At 54.9% G+C, this 19,121-nt stretch overlaps 1 protein-coding gene across 1 annotated transcript; it reads left to right on the top strand.

Annotated features, from left to right (window-relative positions):
• Positions 1-858: 858 nt before the first annotated feature.
• Positions 859-19,060, top strand: FGR (FGR proto-oncogene, Src family tyrosine kinase). Its single transcript, XM_021683605.2, is given in 14 exon segments — positions 859-939; positions 7,869-7,932; positions 8,856-9,085; positions 9,586-9,688; positions 10,500-10,598; positions 14,530-14,590; positions 14,592-14,634; positions 14,882-15,031; positions 15,758-15,913; positions 15,991-16,170; positions 16,677-16,753; positions 16,997-17,150; positions 17,934-18,065; positions 18,176-19,060. Coding segments are annotated over 12 exon segments (1,581 nt in total). The 5' UTR covers positions 859-939; positions 7,869-7,932; positions 8,856-8,868; the 3' UTR covers positions 18,385-19,060.
• Positions 19,061-19,121: the final 61 nt, after the last annotated feature.

The following is a 19,121-nucleotide window of genomic DNA, read 5'->3' as shown; positions in this document are numbered from 1 at the left end:
TCTGAAAAGCAAGCTCCTGAGAGAAGGGTCCGCCGCTGCTCCGCACTGTCCTACATCCCTGTGCCCCCACTTGTCCGGCTCCTGAGGGAGGCAAGGCAAGGTGATTGGCTCCGCGCAGTGGTTCTGGTGACAGCAATCTGAAGTCCATGGGCTGTGGAGAACTTGGGTAAGGCCTGTCCGCATCTGGTCCTCAGTATTCCCAGCTGCGAAAAGGGGATGGGGGATGCGCTTCAGTGACAGAGAAAAGTTGCTTCTTTTTTTTTTTTTTAAAGATTTTATTTATTTATTTGACAGAGAGAGACACAGCGAGAGAGGGAACACAAGCAGGGGGAATGGGAGAGGGAGAAGCAGGCTCCCCGCAGAGCAGGGAGCCCGATGCGGGACTCGATCCCAGGACCCTGGGATCATGACCCGAGCCGAAGGCAGTCGCTTAACCAACTGAGCCACCCAGGCGCCCAGAAAAGTTGCTTCTTAACCTGAAATCCACCCAGTCTAAAACAGCAGGTGCTTCTGGGGCTGAGGAACCTGCCCCTTTGGAGGGGACCTTTGGGAAGGCTGCCCTGGGGGCTCAGGTCTGGGGCAGGCGCTGGGGTGCAGGGAGAGGGCTGGGAGAGCCCAACCCCCCGTCACCCGGGGGAGGCTGGAAGTGGGAGCGGGCGGGCCCGGGATCTGAGGGGCCCCTCCGCCCTCGGGCAGCCGGCTTCGGGCTGGGGCGTGACTGTGAGTTTTCCCCGCCGCCGCCGCCGCCGCAGGGCTTCAATAAGAGAAGTCCGAGGCGGCTTCCTCCTCCCGGCCCAGAGCGGGCGGCGGTCAGAGGCCGGCAGCTCCCCAGTTCCGCCCCCCCCCCCCCCCCGTCCCCCACAACGTCTGCACTCGCGGCTGCTGGAAGCCCGGTCGGCTCGCCTGGGGTCCGTCCGAAGCGGCCTCCCCGGGGACCAGGTAGGCGGCCGTCAGGTGGGGCTGGACCGGCCGTGCGGCGCCCCGCCTCCGGCCCGCCCGCGCCCCGGTGGGACGGCTGGGGCTGGCGGGGGGGGGGCGGTTAACTGGAGGAGGAGGGACCTCACCCCCGAAAAGGACCTCAAGAGGAGAAGTTAGGAGACCTGGAGAAGGAAACGGATAAAATCTGGGGAGGGGGATTAAAGGGACCCCCTAAAAATGTCTGGTAGGAAAAAACGGAGGGAACCTGTAGAGTGAAATTAATAGAATTTGGGAAGGGGGCTGAGTCAGGGGAGAGGGACTAAGGAGACCCTCCCAAAGGGGCTGGGGAATAAACTGAGGGGACATTGAAAGTGAGGGTCTGGGGAGAAGCTGAGCGTTCTGGAAGAGGGGAACTAGGTGTGGGGGTGGGGCTGAGAGGACCAGGTGAGGGAGTTGGCTGGAGGAGGTCAAGGAGAACCATTTCTGGAGGATGCAGAATGTGGGGCACAATTCCGGGGGTCTGGTGGGGCGGGGAGGCTGCCAAAATTGCAGCCCCCTAACGCGCCCGCCCCCGCGCTGGTGGGCGGGTCCCGGATGGCGAGGGGACTCCTCCAAGGCGCTGGAGGCGTGGGTCCCGGCTTCCTGGGGAAGTCCCCGCCCTCAGCAGGGATGGGCCTCTCTGGGTGCCCACTTCCCGCCCCCAGTGGCGGTCTCGGTCCACGTTCCCCCTGGGATCCGGGAATTGCTGGCAGCCCCGACGGAAATCCTGCTTTTGACCGCAGTTGCCCGGAGAGGCTGTCTCGTAGCAACCAGAGGGTGGAGAGGCAGAGCCCCGCGCTTCACGCTTCGCTGCTGTTGGGCGCGTTGCCCACGCAGCCCCCTTTGGTACCCCGTCCGCCCCCATTTGGGGTCCTCAGTCAGGGCAGGTTTCTGGACAGAAGGGTAAGGCAATGATGCTCAGTTCAGGCATCCTGGCGTGAGGATCTGCAGTCGCAGGGACTTAGCCAGGCTGGGCCCTTGATTGCTGTGTGACTTTAGACAAGTTACAGGGCTTCTCTGGGCCTCATTTTCCTCATTTGAATTTGGGGGGAAATTACCTTTGACCGTACTCAGCCCCCATTCCCCCACCCCATCCCAAATCCCCAGAATCAGGTGTTTAGAAAGCAGTTTTTGCAGTGTCCTGGAGGGTTAAGAGTTATTACTGACCTAGGAGGGATCCTTTCCTTCGCCTTCTCACAAGCATGGAGGGGGTACAGAAAGCCTGTCAGGGCCTCCAGGACCAGCACACGAGTGACATCTAATAAATAAATGTTTGTAGATCTGTTGAAGTCCCGTACTGGGAAAGTTGGCAGGTTTGAGGTCTGTCCCCAACCCCTATGGTACCACCCAGTGACCCCTGACTCTTTCGGTATCCTTCCATCTGTGATGGTGGTGGGAGAGCAGGGCTCTGTTCTCCCTTCACAGATAGGAAGAGGGAGGTTCAGCAGTCAAGGACGGACGGAGCCAAAAGTAGGGACTCGGAATCCAGAGCATCTTGTCCCCGATGTGATGAAAGAAGTAGCCAGAGCTGAGGCCCGAGTTCCCTCCTCATCCCTACTAGACCCCTTGTAGCCTTGTGGATGGGGGAGTGGGTGGCTGGCAAACTGTGGGAGGTGTGGCAGTCATGGGCGGCATGAACCCAGTTGGCCTGAAGCTGTGAGTGAGGTGTCAGAGTGTTTGTGAGTTTGGTTTGGGCTTTGAGTGAATAAGCATGAGCCTGTGAGCAGATGTGTGGGTGTTTGGGTGTTCTCTACAGCCACCTGGAGCTAATGTGGCAAAGGAAGTGGCCAGACCTTGGGAGGCTGGGTAGGGGGACCCCAGAGCTGGGGAAGGAGAAGCCAGGGCCCTTTGTGCCCCAAGCAGACCAGCAGACCACCTGGTTTGAGGATTTGGGCTGATATAAGGTGGAACCAGGGGAGGAGGCTTCCTGTCTGGCCGCACTAGAATCTAGACTCCTATTCCCTCAGTTCCCCTGGACCACCCATGGCTCCCATCTCCTCAAAATCTTGAATACCTACAGACTCTTAGAAGCTGGTGGGTGACTTCTCAGCAACAGATAAGAAACCACCTTTACCCACACAAGTGGAGAAAATTCAGCTGACACCTTCAGGATCCTGTGGGGGATAAAGCTAGTGTGGCAAAGATTAGGGCCCCTCCCTCACATGCCCCCACCACACCTGGCCCACGAGTGGTGTAATCAGACTGGGGTATGTCTTCTTGGGCCCTGGGTGTTAGGGGTGGGGTGTTATAAGGCCTCAAGAAAGAATGGTGTGGGATGGTTAGAGGTTCAATGAGAGGCGAGGCCTCCATGAGAGAGTTGGGGGTTAGTAAGAGACACTGGAGTTCAGTGAGGGGCGGAGGGCCTCTGTGGGTGAGGGGATGGAAGCCTTCAGTCAGCGGGCTCCGGTCTCCATGAGGGCATGGGGCGCAGTGCGGCTGAGACTTGGGCCCTGCCCCTGGGCAGCGCAGAGCCCTGAAGAGTAGCCGGAACTCTTGCAGGATGGTGGTTTCCTGCTGCTGCCCAAAGTCCCAGTTCCCTCTTTCTGAAATCCCCCAGGCAACTGAACAAGCTCAGCACTCCCACCTCACCCTGGGAGCTTCTCTTCTCCGCCCTGCCGCTCCCCCTCCCTGGGCTGTGGAGGGGCCTTCCTCAAGGGAAGGGAGCGGAAGTGAAAGTTCACTGAGCACCACCTGTGTGCCTGGTGCTTTCACATTTGATGCTCAGAAGCAACCCCATGAGGCAGAGATTTATATTCCTATTTTCTAGGCAAAGAAGCTACAGCTCAGAGAGAGGTGAACCGACTTCCCCAAGCTAGTTGTCAGGCCGTGTAGAATTAAGCTTAAATCTGTCTCCAGGTCCCACAGATACTTGGCAGGGGTTAGGGGGCACAGGACATCCTGGGTCTACCTCAAAGCCCTGACATGGCTTCGGGAAGTGTGGACCTCAAGAAAGGATGGGTGGGCCTGGGGCTCCTATGTTGAGGAGCAGGGCTAAGCCAGAGGCAGACTCCCCGCTGAGTGGCCCGCTGCCATATGGCAGGGGTGGTATGTTCACTTGGCCGTGGGCTGGAAATATGACGTATACTCGTCAGGGACAGCGTGACCTCCTGCGTGGGCTCTGAAGAGCACAGGCACGGTGTGAACCGAACTCTGGACCTGAATTAATGGTCCTGGTGCTTTGCTGCTTATGGTCTTCAGCCTCATTTGGCCACTGTTCACTGGGTAAGAGGCACGTCTTTTCGAGCCTTCCCAGCAGCTGCACTGAAGGTACAGATGCAAAAACTGAGGCTCGGAGGGCTGATATCATTCATCCAGGGTCCCAGAGCTAATAGTGTCATATAAAGAATAGGGGTGCGTGGCTGGCTCAGTCGGTAGAGCATGCGACTCTTGATCTGGGAGTCATGAGTTCAAGTCCCGTCTGGGGCATAGAGCTTACTTAAAAAAAAAAAAAAAAAAAGTAAAAGAACAGAGCTGGGGAGGGCCACACAGAGGGAGATGTTGAAGTCAGGAGCACCCTGGTCCAGGGTGGGCCTCAGCTCTACTACCTACAACCTGATCTTGACACAGATGAGGCTCTGGAAGCTAACTCTAACTCCTATCAACCAGATGTTTAAGAGGCATGAACAGACCCGGGTCCCTGCAGTGACCAGACTGCTGGTGGCCTCCCCTCTCTGGGCTGTAAGGGGGACTGAGAGCATGTAGCACAGGGCCTGGCACGTTGTAGGTTGCTCTTGAAGGGACACGCATTATTGCTTCTGCTAGGGCTGCAAAATAGAACAGTGCTTAGAGTGGGATTGGAGCCAAATGGATTGGGATGGCGTTTAAGCCTCCCCTTGCTGTGTGATCTCTGCGACTCAGTTTGCTTATCTGTAAAAGATGGGTAGTAATAAAAGCTACTTCCTGGGGTAACTAAATGAGATCATGGATGGCAATTGCTTGGCACAATGCCAGGCACTAAGTATTTAATAAATTAGAAATTTTAGACTAATAGTTATTGCCACCCAGACTTCTAGGAAGTCAAATCACTGTCCACAGAGTTGGTGGCACCACTTAGGATCTGAGGTGGACGGGGACGGAGAGTCCTAGGGGCTATCTGTCTGCAGATGCCTGAGCACAGAGGACCCAACCTGCTGCTTCTGCCTTTTCTCCTCTGCCTTTGACTCTTTAGTTCCCCGAGTTTCTCTTAATTTCTACCTTTCTCTTTTTCGGTCTCTGTATCTCTGTTGTCTTTCTGTTTCTCATTTCTGTCTCTGTTTGTCTCTTTCTTTTTATTCCTTTCTGGCAGCGAGCTGCTGGAGCTGGCTCTGGGGAGCGTGAGTGTGGTCACATCCAGCGTGCCCCCCCACCAATGCCTTGGACCATGCAGATGCCAGGCCCCACCCCCTCACCCCACATCTCCCCAACCCCTTCAGCATACTGGTGCCCAGACAGCCTTGCCTAGCCCTGGACTTTGGTCCCCAGCAGGCTGGGGAGTGCCAAGTCCTGAGAGCTGCTCCCCACTGCCTGTTCCCCACACTGTCCGCCCTGCCCGGGCTCTTCCTCAGCCCACAGAACCCTCTGCCTCCTCCTCAGAGGCTCACCCTTTCTGAACCCCCCCACCCCAACCCCATTCCAAGCATGCAGAATTTGGGACTCCCATGAGGCTGACTTAAAAATGTTGTGGTTGGGGGGTCGCCTGGGTGGCTCAGTCGGTGGAGCATGCGACTCTTGATCTCGGGGTTGTGAGTTCGAGCCCCACGTTGAGCCTAAAGTCTACTTGAAAAAAAGAATTGAAAAAAAATTAAAATGTTGTGGTGATATTTATCTGGGTATTTTTGGAAGTGGCAACCTTGTATCGATGTGGGGACCCAAGAGGTTGTACAAATCTGTGTCTCTTTTAGAGAGGTGCTCTGTGTGGGTCTGTGACTTGGGAGAGGGCTCTGTATATCTCGGTGTGTCCCTCTGGGGGCTCTGGACCTCTGTGAGTGCTGGCAGGAATGGCTGTAATTATCCGTGTCTGTGACCAGAAGATGGAGAGAAGTGGCTCAGATTCTGGAGCCAAATGTCAGGATTCATCATGTGTGTGACCTCGGGCTGGTCTCTAAAACTCGTTGTGCCTCAGTTGCCTTATCAATAATGGTAATACGTCAGAGTGTTGTTATGAGAATAAAATGCAGTCGTGTATGTCAAGTGTTTAATGCAGTGGCTGGCACCTAGTGAGCGCTATAAATCCTGTCTATACTGTTCTCGTGGAGAGGTGGTGCGTGTGGGGTGCGTCTGTGCACGTGTGTGTGTAGGTGGGTGAGGGCCGGGGGCATCCGTGTGTGCGGATGTGGCTATCCTTGAAGATGTCTGTCTAGAGAGGAGCTGTGTGTAGCTGAGGTAATGTGTGCGTCCCAGAATGTGTCAGGAGGGCTGTGTGCATCTGGGTGTAGGCCCTGTGTGCCGTTCGCGATGGGTCGGTGTCTTCCCGTGAGAAGACCTCCATTCTCACCCTGTAACCTTTGTTTTCATCTCACCCCCATCTGTCCCCTCGGTGCCTGAAATCCCTTCGTGCCCTGCGTCCTGGATGCCCCCCACCTCCACCTGAATCCTCTCCCTAGCCCTGACCAGCCCTCAGAGTCTTGGAGCCTTTCAGACACAGTGGTTGCACCCCAGGGGAGGGGTCCCGAGGTGAAGATCACAGCAATGGCTTAGTGAACATAGGCTATTTTAGGGCTCTCACCACAGCCCGCCTCGCCGTTCACCAGATGGGTGTCACTCCCCTACACACACCAGAGAACAGTTACAGTGACGAGCGAGAGGGGCTGGTGGGTCTAGAGTAGAGGTCAGGGCACTGATGTGACAGAGCCATCGGCTAGGCAGCTGGATCTGGTTGGAGCCAGGAAGGCTTCCTGGAAGAGGTGAGTATACTCAGTAGGAGGAGCAGGACCCAGAGAGAAGAGGAGGAGGATGTCCATAAGGGAACTGGACTTGGGTGTCAAGAAAGGCAAGGCGGGGACACCTGTCACAAGGGTCCTTAGCCCCTCTGGGGGAAATCAGGGTTCACTGGGTTGGCCCTACCCTACCACTCTCCATTCCTCTCACATCTTAAGAAACCCTCTCCCCAGCAGTTCCTCTCTAAGTGTTGCAATGGCAGAGTTTCTGGTGGGGCCTTGCTCAATGATCTGCCTGTCCTGTTGCTCAGAGGACATAGCTTTCAGGAAAGTCTCGGCTCGCATGGAGGCTCCCCAAGGGATCCTGGTGGCCCTGGCTTCTGACCTGGGGCTTTACCTGGTGTGGGGATAGGAGCGAGCTCTGGAGGTAGGTGTCCACCTTCACCTTGCCACCAGCCGTAACCCTGGGGCTGCGGGGGCTTACGGAGCCCGGGGTGGGAGCAGAGGCAGTATGCAGAGGAAGGCTCGCTTTTAGGAGTCGGTGACTGGGGGGGGAGGGGGCCTGCGAGTGAGCTGGGCATGGCTTGATAGAAATCCAATGAAAGCGGTGGGTCTAACACAAAAAGATAAGTATCTGAGTAGGAGTCTGTCACCCTCAGAGGCAGCGCGTGTGCCTACGTATGCGTGCGTGTGTGTGCCTGTGCATCCGAGCTTGGGCTTGTGTGAGAGTTCGTTTGTGTTAGTGTGCTGGTGTTGTTGGTGAGCACACTCGTGCAAGTGTATGCTGTGGGTGTGGGTGTGTGACTGTGTGCTGGTGTGTGTTGGTGAGTTGGTGTGTCAGGTGGATATGAGTGTGAGAGAGTTGGTGTGGGTGGTGTGTCCTGTGTGAGGGTAGATGTGTAAGTTCGCCAGGGGCGGTGGGAAGGAAAATGGAGGCACAAGTCATGCTGGGACCGAGCCCAGGCCTGGCTTCCTGAAGAGGGCAGAAGCTGACAGCTGGCTTGCAGGAACCTTGGCCGAAGCTTCATCTTCCATGTCCTCCTCTCTCGCCCTCAGGTCTCAGGCCCCCCCCCAAGGACTATGCCGCAGCCCTGCTGACCCAGGAGTAGGGGCCTGAAGGGTGAGTGGGGAGAGTGGGGACGGAGGGCTTTCAGGGTCAGGAAAGGGGGTGAGGTGGCCTTCCTGAGCCCCACAACTCATCACAGCCCCCTCCTCCTCCAAGAGCCCTGTTGCTAGGTAACAGATGGGGGAGCCACAGAGAGACAGCTTGAGAGGCCAAGAGGCTGGACCCACAACAGGAAATGGCCTTGATCCCCTTCTGCAGGGACTCTTCAGGTGCAGACACACAGAGCCCTCACACATATTCACACACAAACATGTCTCAGTACCGAGACATGCACGGACACAGAGGGAGACACACACACACAGACAGTCACGCATACTCACGCAGATACACACACACAGACAGGCGCGTATGCACCCACACGGGGCTATGCACGTGGTCATACACACCGACACAGAGGTACCTACTCGCACAGAGATACACACACACACACACAGGAACACACATACACACTTCCACAGAAAGACACGAACACACGCAGAGCCATCACATGCACGGAGACATGTACCCACACTCATACTCACACAGACACACAGACATTCACGGGAGGCTGCACACACAGACACACCCACAGGCAAACTCACAAATACTTAGAGACACACAAAAGACACGCATATGCAAGCCTCTGAAGAAGTCACAAAAACACAATGTATTGAAGCAAGAGGAGGCAAAAATAGATTATCAATAAACACAGCAGCATCCCAAGGCAGAAAACCAGCCCACGAAGAGTATACTTTTTCTCTGCAAACATATGGCAGCCGCTGGGAGGGAGACCCAAAGGTAGCCTTGCCTCACCTTTACCCTTCACCGGGGAGGACCCCGAGAGGGCAACTGCATGCCTGCGTGAGTGTGTGTGTGCACGTGTACGTGGGGGGCCTATCTGGCAGGGGCCCCAGAGTGAGCCATACTCCGTTCTGTAGCAGGGCGCCTGGAATGGGCTGTGTGTTCTGCAAGAAGTTGGAGCCGGGGCTCAAGGAGGATGTTGGCCTGGAAAGGGACTTCAGGGGCAGTGGGGCTGTAGACCACTATGGCCCTGACCCTACTCAGGCCCGGACTGGGTCCTCCTTTGCCCATATCCCCAACTACAACTTCCCCACTCAGTCCACCAGCCATGCCTTCCTTGATGGGGGCGCCATCAGGAGCATCTCCGGTGAGTCTAGTGGGCTGGAGGCGGGCACTGCCTGGCCCCTGGGAGAACCTGGGGGAAAGGGAGACATCTTTAGGAGGCTCCACTATGACGTGGGAGATACCGACTTTCAGAGCACAGTCTGAGGGAGGATGTACAGCCCTACCTCAGAAATCCTGGTCTGAGGGGAAGACAGCTCTGTTCCCATCTGAGAGAGGGACCCTGATGACAGGCCCAAGTGGGAAGTCTTGGTGAGGAAGAGGAGGAATGGGTAACTTGGGGACTCCCCAGGGTGTGAGGGATGGGCTGGAAACCATATGCCCTGAATCCATGGGAAGCCAAGCTGCGAAGCCCAAATCAGAACTCCACTGGACTCCAAAGGCCTTTGGGAACCAGGCACTGCAGCCGTGGGGAGGCACAGAGCCTGGCTGGGGAATAGGACTGGGCGGGGGGGGGGCAGTGTGCAGGTCCCTTGGAGCCCCCTGCCCCATGCCCTACTCTGCTGAGTAGCCCTGACTCTGCAGGGACTGGGGTGACCCTGTTCATCGCCCTGTATGACTATGAGGCCCGGACAGAGGATGACCTCACCTTCACCAAGGGTGAGAAGTTCCACATCCTGAACAACACGTAAGTAACCAGGCCACCCGGCTCAGGACATGGCCGGGGCTGGTGGCAGGACCCAGAGAGAAATCTTACCTGGTCCCTCAGAAAGCTCCAGCCTAGCTGGGGACACAGATACAGGACAGTAACAATTCTGAGTAATCATTACTATGTAGGGGGAGCATGAGGACATAAGGGCCCAGAAAGAACACTAAATATGGTCTCGAGGCTAGTGATCAAGGCAGGCTTCCCGGAGGAGGTGATTTCTAAGGTGAGACTAAAAAAAATCAATAGATGTTGAAGAAGAGGTGAGAAAAGAGGAAGAGAGAGTGAGAATGAGAATAAATGTGACTTCCGGAAACCACCAAGTGGTCATTCAGTCTAGGTGGGTCATAAAGTATGAGGTGTAGAATGGAGAGAGCAGAAGCTAGAGAGGCAAGTGGAAACGGATTCTGCAGGGTTTTTTAAGCCATGTTGAAGAATCTAGATTTTATCCAGAAGGCAATATATAGTCACTGGTGGTATGGGAGGATTTCAGTGGGGAAGTAACTGAGTTAGCTGTCCACTGCCCACCCAAATCCCAGACCAGCTGAGGAGCCAAAGATCAAAGCCAAGAGGCCCACACATCCCCAGACATGTTGCTTCTGCAGGGAAAATTCTCCTGGGGTAGCTTCAGTGGCTGAGAGCAGAACAGACAAAAGCCCTGGGGGGTGTGTGTGTGTGTGTCTAAGGTGAGGTGGGGCTGGCAGGCTCCACCTGACCCTTCACATGGCCCTGCCTGGCCCCAGTGCTCCAGGGGGCTGGGCTGCCATTGACTCCCTGTGTCCTGTGTCTGCAGTGAGGGTGACTGGTGGGAAGCCCGGTCTCTCAGCTCCGGACAAACTGGCTACATTCCCAGCAACTACGTGGCCCCTGTGGACTCCATCCAGGCCGAAGAGTGAGTAGGGGGTGGGAGATGGCTATCCCTAAGGACAGGACAGGACCCTGGAGTCCAAGGCCACCTCTGAGTCACAGCCCCACTCAGCCTATCTTCTTACCTATATTTCTGTGAGGTCATTGTGAGAATAAGAGAAGAGAATAATGATGTTTATGACAGTAAATATTTATGTAGCACGTCCTATGTTCTGGGCACTATTCAAAGTGCTTTCTGTGTATTAACAGAGTTAGGAACTAATATTATCCTGCTTTATGAATGAGGCAAGTGAGGCACAGAGAAATTAAATATCCTACCCAAGTTCACATGGCTAGTAAGTAGGTGGAGTTGGTATTTGAACCCAGATAGTCTGGCTGCACTTGCAAAGCATTATACATATTGACTCTCAGCGATAACAACAACAGCATAATGAGCTATTAAAAAATTGTAAAATGCTAAACAAATGCAAGGGGATATTACTTAGAATTAATTCTGTTAAAGAGGCGCCTGAGTGGCTCAATCAGTTATGCGTCGGACTCTTTTTTTTTTTTTTAAGATTCTTTTATTTATTTTAGAGAGAGAGAGCATGAGCAGAGGAGGGGCAGAGGGAGAGAGAGAGAGAAGCAGATTCTCCGCTGAGCGCAGAGCCCGATCCCATGACCCCAGCGGAAACCAAGAGTTGGACACCCAACTGACTGAGCCACCGAAGTGCCCAGCATCCGACTCTTGATTTCAGCTCAGGTCATGATCTCAGGGTCCTGGGATAGAGCCCTGCATCTGGCTCTGAGCTGAGCGGAGTCTGCTTGTCCCTCTTCCTCTGCCCCTACCCCCACTGGCACAGACACACTCTCTCTCAAATAAATAAATAAAATCTTGAAAAAAAAAAGAATTAATTCTGTTAAGGAGACAGGGAATTATCATTCATGGTGTACCATTAGAACCTGAGATATGACGATGGGGACTTTACCCACCTTGAGTCATTTAATTCTCATAGTGACACTATTGATATTATTGTTGTCCCCATTTTACAGATGAGAAAACTGAGGCTCATGAAAAAAACTTTTTAATCTATGTGCACATATACATACATGTATGGGAAAAGAAAAGATTGGAGAGACTGCAGAGTAGGAGTCACCAGGCCGTGGTGACTAATTTGCCATTGTGTTTGGGGTGTGGGAGGAATCAAGGGTGACCCAAAGTCTTCTTGAGGAACTGAGTGGGTGACGGTGCCATTTGCTAAAGTGGGAAACACAGGAGAAGGTATAGGTATCTGGGTTCTGGTGGGGGGACTTGTTGGGTTGAGGTTCGCAGAGAGGAACACCCAGGTAGAAGACACTGCCAACAATTGGATCAGGCTGTACTTCGTATGAGAGGGGCCCAACCCAGGCCAAGCGAGGCCACTGAATTAGCCCAGAGGAAGGGGCAACTTTTCTTAGTTGGCACTAAGGCTCTTTGTTTGCTGTGGCTCTTGCAGAGGATACCACTGGGCTGGGGTAGAAATCTGGGACTCTCCAGAGTGGAGGTGACAATTAAAGCTGCATGGGAGGGTGAAAGAAGGGGAGGAGAGTGAGAAAGAGATTGATTGGCCCTAGGACCCACCTTCGGAGAAAGCTGCCTCAAAGGAGAAGTTGCTGTTGGAAAACCAGGCCAAGCCAAGTCAGAACAGCCAAGAGGCGGGTGGAGGAGAGGTTGCAGGAAACTAGAAAGGGAGTGTCAGAGGCTGCCACTGGATTTGGCAATAGGGGTGACCTTGGTGAGTGATCTCCCTGTATGAGGTGGGGGTGGGGGCCAGACAGCAGAGCCTGGGAGGGAGTAGGAGGTGAGGAAGTGGAGACCCAAGTGTGAAGTGCTTTTTCAAGTGAAGGGAAGGTGAGAGATACAGCAGAATGTTGGTGGCAAGTTAGGGCTTAGAACAGTTTTTTGGGGGGGGAAAGAAGAAATGGGGGCATATGTAGAGGTTGGTGGGATGGAGAGGCTGCAGGTAGGGGCGGGTTGGTAGGGGAGAGGTGTCCCTGAGCAGAGGGGAGTGGTTGGGGTCCTGAGCTCAGAGTGGGTGAGGCCTTCATCCAGGAAAAGTGGTAGGAGTCATGGAGGAGAGAAAGGGTGATGATGCAGAAGGTGGGAGGTATGGGGGGTTCAAGCTTGCATCCCCAACTTAGAGGTAGTGTCACGAGCCCTGAGAGGCACTCACTGCCATGTCATGGTTAAGAGCAGTGTTGTGGTTAAGAGTGCAGGCCCTTGAGCAGACAACTTGTGTTCCTATTCTGGCAACATAGCTTAAGAGTGTGTGGCCTTGGGCAAGTTGCTTAACCACTAGGTATCTCCATTTCCTCATCTGTGTAGTGGGAGTTAATAATAGGACCTACCTCACAACATTGTTATAAGAACTAAATAAATACCGAGGCACCTGGGTGGCTCAGTCGGTTAAACATCTGCCTTCGGCTCAGGTCATGATCCCAGGATCCTGGGATGGAGCCCCATGTTGGGCTCCCTGCTCCACGGGGAGTCTGCTTCTCCCTCTCCTTCTGCTGCTCCCCCTGCTTGTGGCTCTCTCTTTCTCTGTCAAATAAATAATAAATAAATAATCTTCAAAAAAAAAAAAAGAACTAAATGAATATAATATGTATTAAAGCAGCGCATGACATAAAATAAGCACTGCTATTATTAAGTTAACTATTAAGGAAGTAATTACTCTCATGGGTATGGGTGGGGGCAGGGCTTTGAAAAAACTTGGGAGTGTGTCCTGTCTACACAGTCCTTCAATAGTTCCTCCTTCCCCATCCTGCCTGCCCGCTTGGACACCCCTCCACTTGCCAATGCCTTCCCTGTTCCCCAAACTGTGCCTAGTACCCAGGTGTGGACTGGCCAACTTATTTATTTATTTATTTGTTTAAAAGATTTTATTTATTTGAGAGAGAGCGCGCGCACGCACACACCCATGGTGGGGAAGGGCAGAGAGAGAGAGAGAGGAAGAGCACACACATACATAAGGGAAGGGGAGGGCGGCTTGGAGGGAAGGAGGGGCAGAGAGGGAGAGGGAGAAGCAGGCTCCCCACTGAGCAGGGAGCCTGACACATGGGACACATGGCTCTGGGACACATGGCTTGATCCCAGGACCCTCCGGATCATGACCTGAGTCGGAGGCAGACGCTTAACCTTAATCGACTGAGCCCCCCCCAGGCGCCCCAGACTGGCCAATTTAGTAATCAAAGGACATCTGAGTCTCCCGTGGTGCCTCCGGGGCCATTCAGTCTCCCCAGTGTACGTTCACAGTGGATTTAAGGCCACAGTTCAGTCCCAGGAAGAATATCCAAGACAGAACAGGAACGCTTGACACCTGAGGTTGAAGGTGAGACTTGTAAGAACATCCAAATTTCAGAGAGTGGAGGAAAAACAGCAGTCAGAGCCAGGCAGGAGCAGTCAGAAAGAGGGGGAGAGAGGCAGGAAAGGTTGTTGTTTGGAAGTCGCGGGGTAGGGGTGGTTATGGAAAGAAGGATCTGAGAGATTGCCTGGGTGGTGGGAAAAGAACTAGGCTGAGCAGCAAAGAATTTCAGGTAGACCTCATCAACCAGTCCTGCCACAATGTCACTTCCCCTCTCTGAGCCTCAGCTTCCGCATCTACAAAATGAGCCCACGGACGAAGCAGTAGTGAGATGCGTTAAGGAACTTGGTAGCACCCTGATGAGGTCACTAGCGACTGGGGTCTTAGCCATTTTAGTCGAAAAGAAACCCAGAGAGTGGAGAGGAGAAGCCTAACCTATTGGGCACCAACTTCGAGCCCAGCATTCTACGTTCCCCGTCTCTGTGCTTCTCATGATCAGGCTATGAAGCAGGTGTAGGAGCCCCGTTTCGCGAGTGAGGAGATTGAATCTTGGCTAGCGAGGTGGTTTTCCCTAGGAGGCTGAGTTGGGGGTTGAACTGCGTGTCTCTGACTCTTGCTGGCCCTTCCCAACAGGTGGTACTTTGGAAAGATCGGGAGGAAGGATGCGGAGAGGCAGCTGCTCTCCCCAGGGAACCCCCGGGGGGGCCTTTCTTATTCGTGAGAGTGAGACTACCAAAGGTGGGGGCCTGGGAAGGGGCAACTGGGAGGCCCAGCCGTCAGGGTGGGGCTGGGGGCAGTGGTGAGGGGCTTGGGTCAGGGCCGGGGCCCAGACTGGGACAGGGGTGGAGGACCAGAGATACGACTGGGACTGGGTTCAGGGGGTGCGTGGCCATCCAAGTTCCGAGTCCCCAGGCATTTGGGCTTCTCGGGCTCTAAGATGGACAGCGAGGAGGAAAGCAGACTTGAAGGTGACCCTTGCCCACAGGTGCCTACTCCCTGTCCATCCGGGATTGGGACCAGGCCAGAGGCGACCACGTGAAGCATTACAAAGTCCGCAAGCTGGACACGGGTGGCTACTACATCACCACACGGGCCCAGTTCGACTCGGTGCAGCAGCTGGTGCAGCACTACACTGGTGAGAGCTGGCTTCTGGGGCTGGTGTGCACTCTGGGTCCCTGAGCCGACCCGCTGAGAATTCGGCCCAGGGAGGGAAAGGGGCTCCCAAAGCTGTAGTGGCTGGGGCAGAACTGGAACGCAAGTGTTTGGGTTCCCAGCCCAGGATCCTGCCCCGCAGGATTCCAGAGGAAACAGGTGTGAGGCGGTCGCCGTCCAAAGGGCGCCCCCTAATGTCTAGCGGGGCAGGAGGCCCAACAGACCTGACTTGGAGGATGGGCTGTAGGGTTGAGAGGAAGCTGGGAATCAATGCCCAAGTTTCTGCTTTAGTGAGTTAGGCCAAAGGTGAGGTCCATGGAAGGGTGAGGGCCTCATGTCCACACCTTTGTCTCGAATCCCGAACTCCATTTCTACCTGTCAGAGTCCCACCTTAACCTTGAAGGCCCAGCTGGAGGCCACCTCCTGTGGGAAGGACACAGGTCCCTGCAGGGATCATCTCTCCCTCTTGGTGCCACCTCCTTCCCTGGGCACCAACATGTTCACCTACTCAGTGGGTCAGGTTGCCTTCTGCCCCAGCCTGTGACCTCACCCGTTCCTAGTTTCTTTCCACTGATGGGGGAGGTAGGTGGGGGGAGGGGGGCGTTGTGTGTGTGCATGAGATGGGATGAGGAATGTGTGGGGTGTCCTGGCCTGCCTGTGACCTTCAACACCCCCCCCACCACCACCACCACCAACCCCTGCTCCTCAGAGGTGAACGACGGGCTATGCCAACTGCTCACGGCGGCCTGCACCACCATGAAGCCGCAGACAATGGGCCTGGCCAAGGACGCCTGGGAGATCAGCCGCAGCTCCATCGCGCTCGAGCGCCGCCTGGGCACCGGCTGCTTCGGGGACGTGTGGCTCGGTACGGAGGTCCCGGGGGCGGGGCGAGGGCTTGGGACATCGGGGAGCCGGCGCTGACGAGCCGCGACCACATGGCAGGCATGTGGAACGGCAGCACGAAGGTGGCGGTGAAGACCCTGAAGCCGGGAACCATGTCCCCGAAGGCCTTCCTGGCGGAGGCGCAGATCATGAAGATGCTGCGGCACGACAAGCTGGTGCAGCTGTACGCGGTGGTGTCGGAGGAGCCCATCTACATCGTGACCGAGTACATGTGCCACGGTGAGGGGCGGGGTCAGGAGGCGGAGTCTGGGGGGCGGGACTTGGGGCGAAGTTCAGATGGCTGTCTCTGGGGGAGGGACCTGAGTGGCGATCTGTGATGGGACAGGGGACTTGGAGCAGAGTCCGAGAGGGAGGCCGGCATGAGTGAAACCACGCGAGTCCTGGGAGTGGGGGCGGGTCCAAGTTTAGACTAGGCGGGGGCTGGGGGCGGAGCCTCGGTTCAGCTGGTGGGTGGGGCCTGGACGAATGAAGACCGAATCTGTGATGGGGAAGGATCTGGGGCGCAGTCTGAGTGGGGCGTGTCTAGGGGGACGGAGGAGGAGAAGAAACGAGCTGTGGGCAGAGTCTGGGTGTCTGTGAGAGCGAGTCCTGGGCAAGGGCGGGCAACAGGGGGCGGGGCCAAGCTCTGTGCAATGGGAACTGGGTAGGGGCGGAGCCAAGCGAGGGAAGGCTGGCCTGGAGCTGGGGGTAGTCTTGCTGCTGATTTTCTGAGTTCCTTTCCTCAGGTAGCTTGCTGGAGTTCCTCAAGGACCGGGAAGGCCAGGATTTGACACTGCCCCAGTTGGTGGACATGGGAGCCCAGGTAAACTGGGACACCAGCCTTTATTTGAGACTGGCCTCCTATGAACCTCTACAAATCCCTGTGCCCTCAAACACCTGCCCCCTGGAAGTACATACAGTCCCATCCACTGGATCATCTGTGCGACCTGAGGCAGGGCACTGCCCGTCTCTGAGCCTCAGTCTCCTCATCTGGAAAGTGGGGTTTTCAAGTGATCTCTCACACAAGCCATGGTGTTCCCATTTCTCCATACCTTGGCCCCCCTAGGTGGCTGAGGGCATGGCCTACATGGAACGCATGAACTACATCCACCGAGACCTGAGGGCAGCCAACATCCTTGTTGGGGAACGGCTGGTGTGCAAGATCGCTGACTTTGGGCTGGCCCGTCTCATTGAGGATGATGAGTACAACCCCCAGCAAGGTGCCCTTCCTCTCTTCACCTTCCAAGAGCTCCCCAGTGCATCAAGGGGCTGTCACGGGGCTCCACATATTCAGGAACCATTCCCTCCACTCCCAGACCATCTGGGATACTCCCATCCGATGTAGTAGAAGAGGCAACTCTAGGTTTGAATCCCAGCTCCTCTACTTACTAGCCAAGTGACCTTGGGCAAGTCACCTAACCTCTGTGAGCTGTTTTTTTCTCATATATAAAATGAAAGTATTCAGAGAAAAGTAAGTCAACAGATATTTATCAAGCACCTACTATATGCCAGGCACTGCTATAATTCTCAAGTGAAAAACAATAAAGTGTAATGGTGTGAACTCTGTAGCCAGAATGTCTGGGAGTGAATCCTAGCCACTTATAATAAGCTATGTGATCTGGGAAGTTGCTTAACGAGTTAGTGCCTCCTTTTCCAAATCTGTACAATGGGGATAATAATAGTATCTACCCCACAGGGTTTTTGTGAGGTTAAATGAGTTCATGCGTATAAATCACTTTAAAACAGTGCCTGGCAGAGGCATCTGGCTGGCTCAGTCGGTCGGAAGAGCATGGAACTGTTGATCTCAGGGTTGTGAGTTTTTGAAAGTTTATTTACTTCAGTAATCTCTACAGCCAACATGGGGCTTGAACTTACGACCCCAAGATCAGAAGTCACATGCTCTTCTGACTGGGCCAGCCAGACGCCCCAACATGCCATTCTCTCAATCCAGCTGTTCCTAGGGGCCTCCTCGATGACTTTCCCTTCTCTCCCAATCTCTCCAGGGGCCAAGTTCCCCATCAAGTGGACAGCCCCAGAGGCTGCTCTCTTTGGCAGATTTACCATCAAGTCAGATGTGTGGTCCTTTGGGATCCTGCTCACTGAACTCATCAGCAAGGGCCGAGTCCCCTACCCAGGTTTGCTGGGGTGGGGAGGTGGAAGGGTGGGGCGTCAAGGGAAGGGCTTCCTCCTGGTTTCCTCTTTGGGAGGGGCTAGGCCCCCTGACTGACAGAGCCCCTCCCTCCAGGCATGAATAACCGGGAAGTGTTGGAGCAGGTAGAGCATGGCTACCACATGTCATGCCCCCCAGGCTGCCCAGTATCCCTGTACGAAGCCATGGAGCAGACCTGGCGTCTGGACCCAGAGGAGAGGCCTACCTTCGAGTACCTGCAGTCCTTCCTTGAGGACTACTTCACCTCCACAGAACCCCAGTACCAGCCTGGGGATCAGACATAGCCTGCTTGGGCATCCACCACCTTTCTGGGGTGCCCACCAATCCCTTCCAATCTCCAGGGCTCTGGTCTCAAAGCCCCCAGGCTTAGAATCCTATAGGGTCTTACCGTGTCAGAAAAAGCAGGTTGCTCTTGACACCATCTAGGGCAACCCACTCATTTTTAAAGATGGGACCAGTCCAGGCTTAGAGATCATCCCTCACTCTGGCCCCAAGCACTATTTCTCCTTTCCCACTTAGGCTCCTACCTCTAGACTCTCTTCCCACCTCTCCCCCAAAAGAAATGCTCAGACCTTGTCTAGTTATTTATAAAACTGTATATCCTTTCCCTCCCTTACCTCCCCTCCCTGCTTTTTTACCCTATCATCCCACCCTGAATTCACCTCCTACTCAATTCTCTTGTGTCTGTAAGTTGCAAAGACAGGGAAGGTTTTTGCTGGATCCCTTTCCTGCTGGGTGGACACTGTGGTCCCAGACTAGGGTGCAAGCCCAGGGTGAGGGAGAGGCTTGCTGAGGGCTCACTGCCTCTCTGAATCATGTGTGTGTTTATTGCTTTTTGTAAATAAGAAAAGTGACAATATGAATCCTTGAGCCATGAAAATCCCTTCTGTTAGGGGGAACGGTGGCCAGAGGAAGGTGAGTGTGACTGCTTTGGCTGCCGGGAGGAGGGGGAGGCGAGAGAGTGTGTTTTGGGATACCCAGAAGTCCTGATGCTTGTCCTCATGTGAGTTTAGGACAAGTT

The sequence above is a fragment of the Neomonachus schauinslandi genome, chromosome 4 (assembly GCF_002201575.2).
Source record: "Neomonachus schauinslandi chromosome 4, ASM220157v2, whole genome shotgun sequence".
Classification (NCBI taxonomy): Eukaryota; Metazoa; Chordata; class Mammalia; order Carnivora; family Phocidae; genus Neomonachus; species Neomonachus schauinslandi.
This window is presented reverse-complemented; position numbering and strand designations above follow the sequence as displayed.